Raw genomic sequence first — 677 nt, 5'->3', positions numbered from 1 at the left:
GTGTACTTAATCCAAGAACTCATTTTCTGGTGCACTGGAAACGCAAGTGTGTGAATGTCACTCACTTGCAGGTGTGTGAATATCCATTATTCGTTCACTTAAGGGGGTAAACGTGTGAATTTTCTAGTAGAAATTCACACCGACGGGTCCTATTAACGTCGTCCGATCTCCCCGCGACGCTCCAACGTCGTCCGATCTCCCCGCGACGCTCTAACGTTGTCCGATGTCCTTTTGCTGCGCGCTCTGCAACGCTGTCTTCTTTTACCAACCAGTGGGGTAATATCGGCAGTAGAGGAAAAGTAAAACTTCCCAGGTGTTCCTACAAGATTGAGGAACACATAGGAGTTTTCACTTTTTCTCTACTGCCGATATTACCACCCTAGTAATTAAAAGAAGACAGCGCTGTAGAGCGCGCGGCAAAAGGACATCGGACAACGTTAGAGCGTCGCGGGGAGATCGGACGACGTTGGAGCGTCGCGGGGAGATCGGACGACGTTAATAGGACCCGTCGACACGTTTACACCCCCAAGTGTGCGAATGGATATTCTCACACCTACAAGTGAGCGACATTCACACACTTGCGTTTCCAGAGTGTACGGGGGGAGGGGGGTGCGACTCACCTCCGAACACGACAGAGTGTACGGCCCCGAGGCGCACGGTGGCCAGCATGGCGATGA

The 677-nt window shown here is 52.0% G+C and overlaps 1 protein-coding gene across 1 annotated transcript in view; it reads right to left on the bottom strand.

Moving 5' to 3' along the window:
* Nucleotides 1–261: 261 nt before the first annotated feature.
* Nucleotides 262–677, bottom strand: part of LOC127748839 (acyl-CoA synthetase short-chain family member 3, mitochondrial-like) — a 9513-nt gene continuing 9097 nt past the window's right edge. Inside the window, exon 5 of the mRNA XM_052264013.1 lies at nt 262–319. Within this exon, the coding sequence (XP_052119973.1) occupies nt 262–319 (58 nt within the window). The remainder of the gene's footprint in view (nt 320–677) is intronic.

The sequence above is a fragment of the Frankliniella occidentalis genome, unplaced genomic scaffold, assembly GCF_000697945.3.
Source record: "Frankliniella occidentalis isolate FOCC.00 unplaced genomic scaffold, Focc_3.1 Scaffold15, whole genome shotgun sequence".
NCBI classification, from domain to species: domain Eukaryota; kingdom Metazoa; phylum Arthropoda; class Insecta; order Thysanoptera; family Thripidae; genus Frankliniella; species Frankliniella occidentalis.
This window is presented reverse-complemented; position numbering and strand designations above follow the sequence as displayed.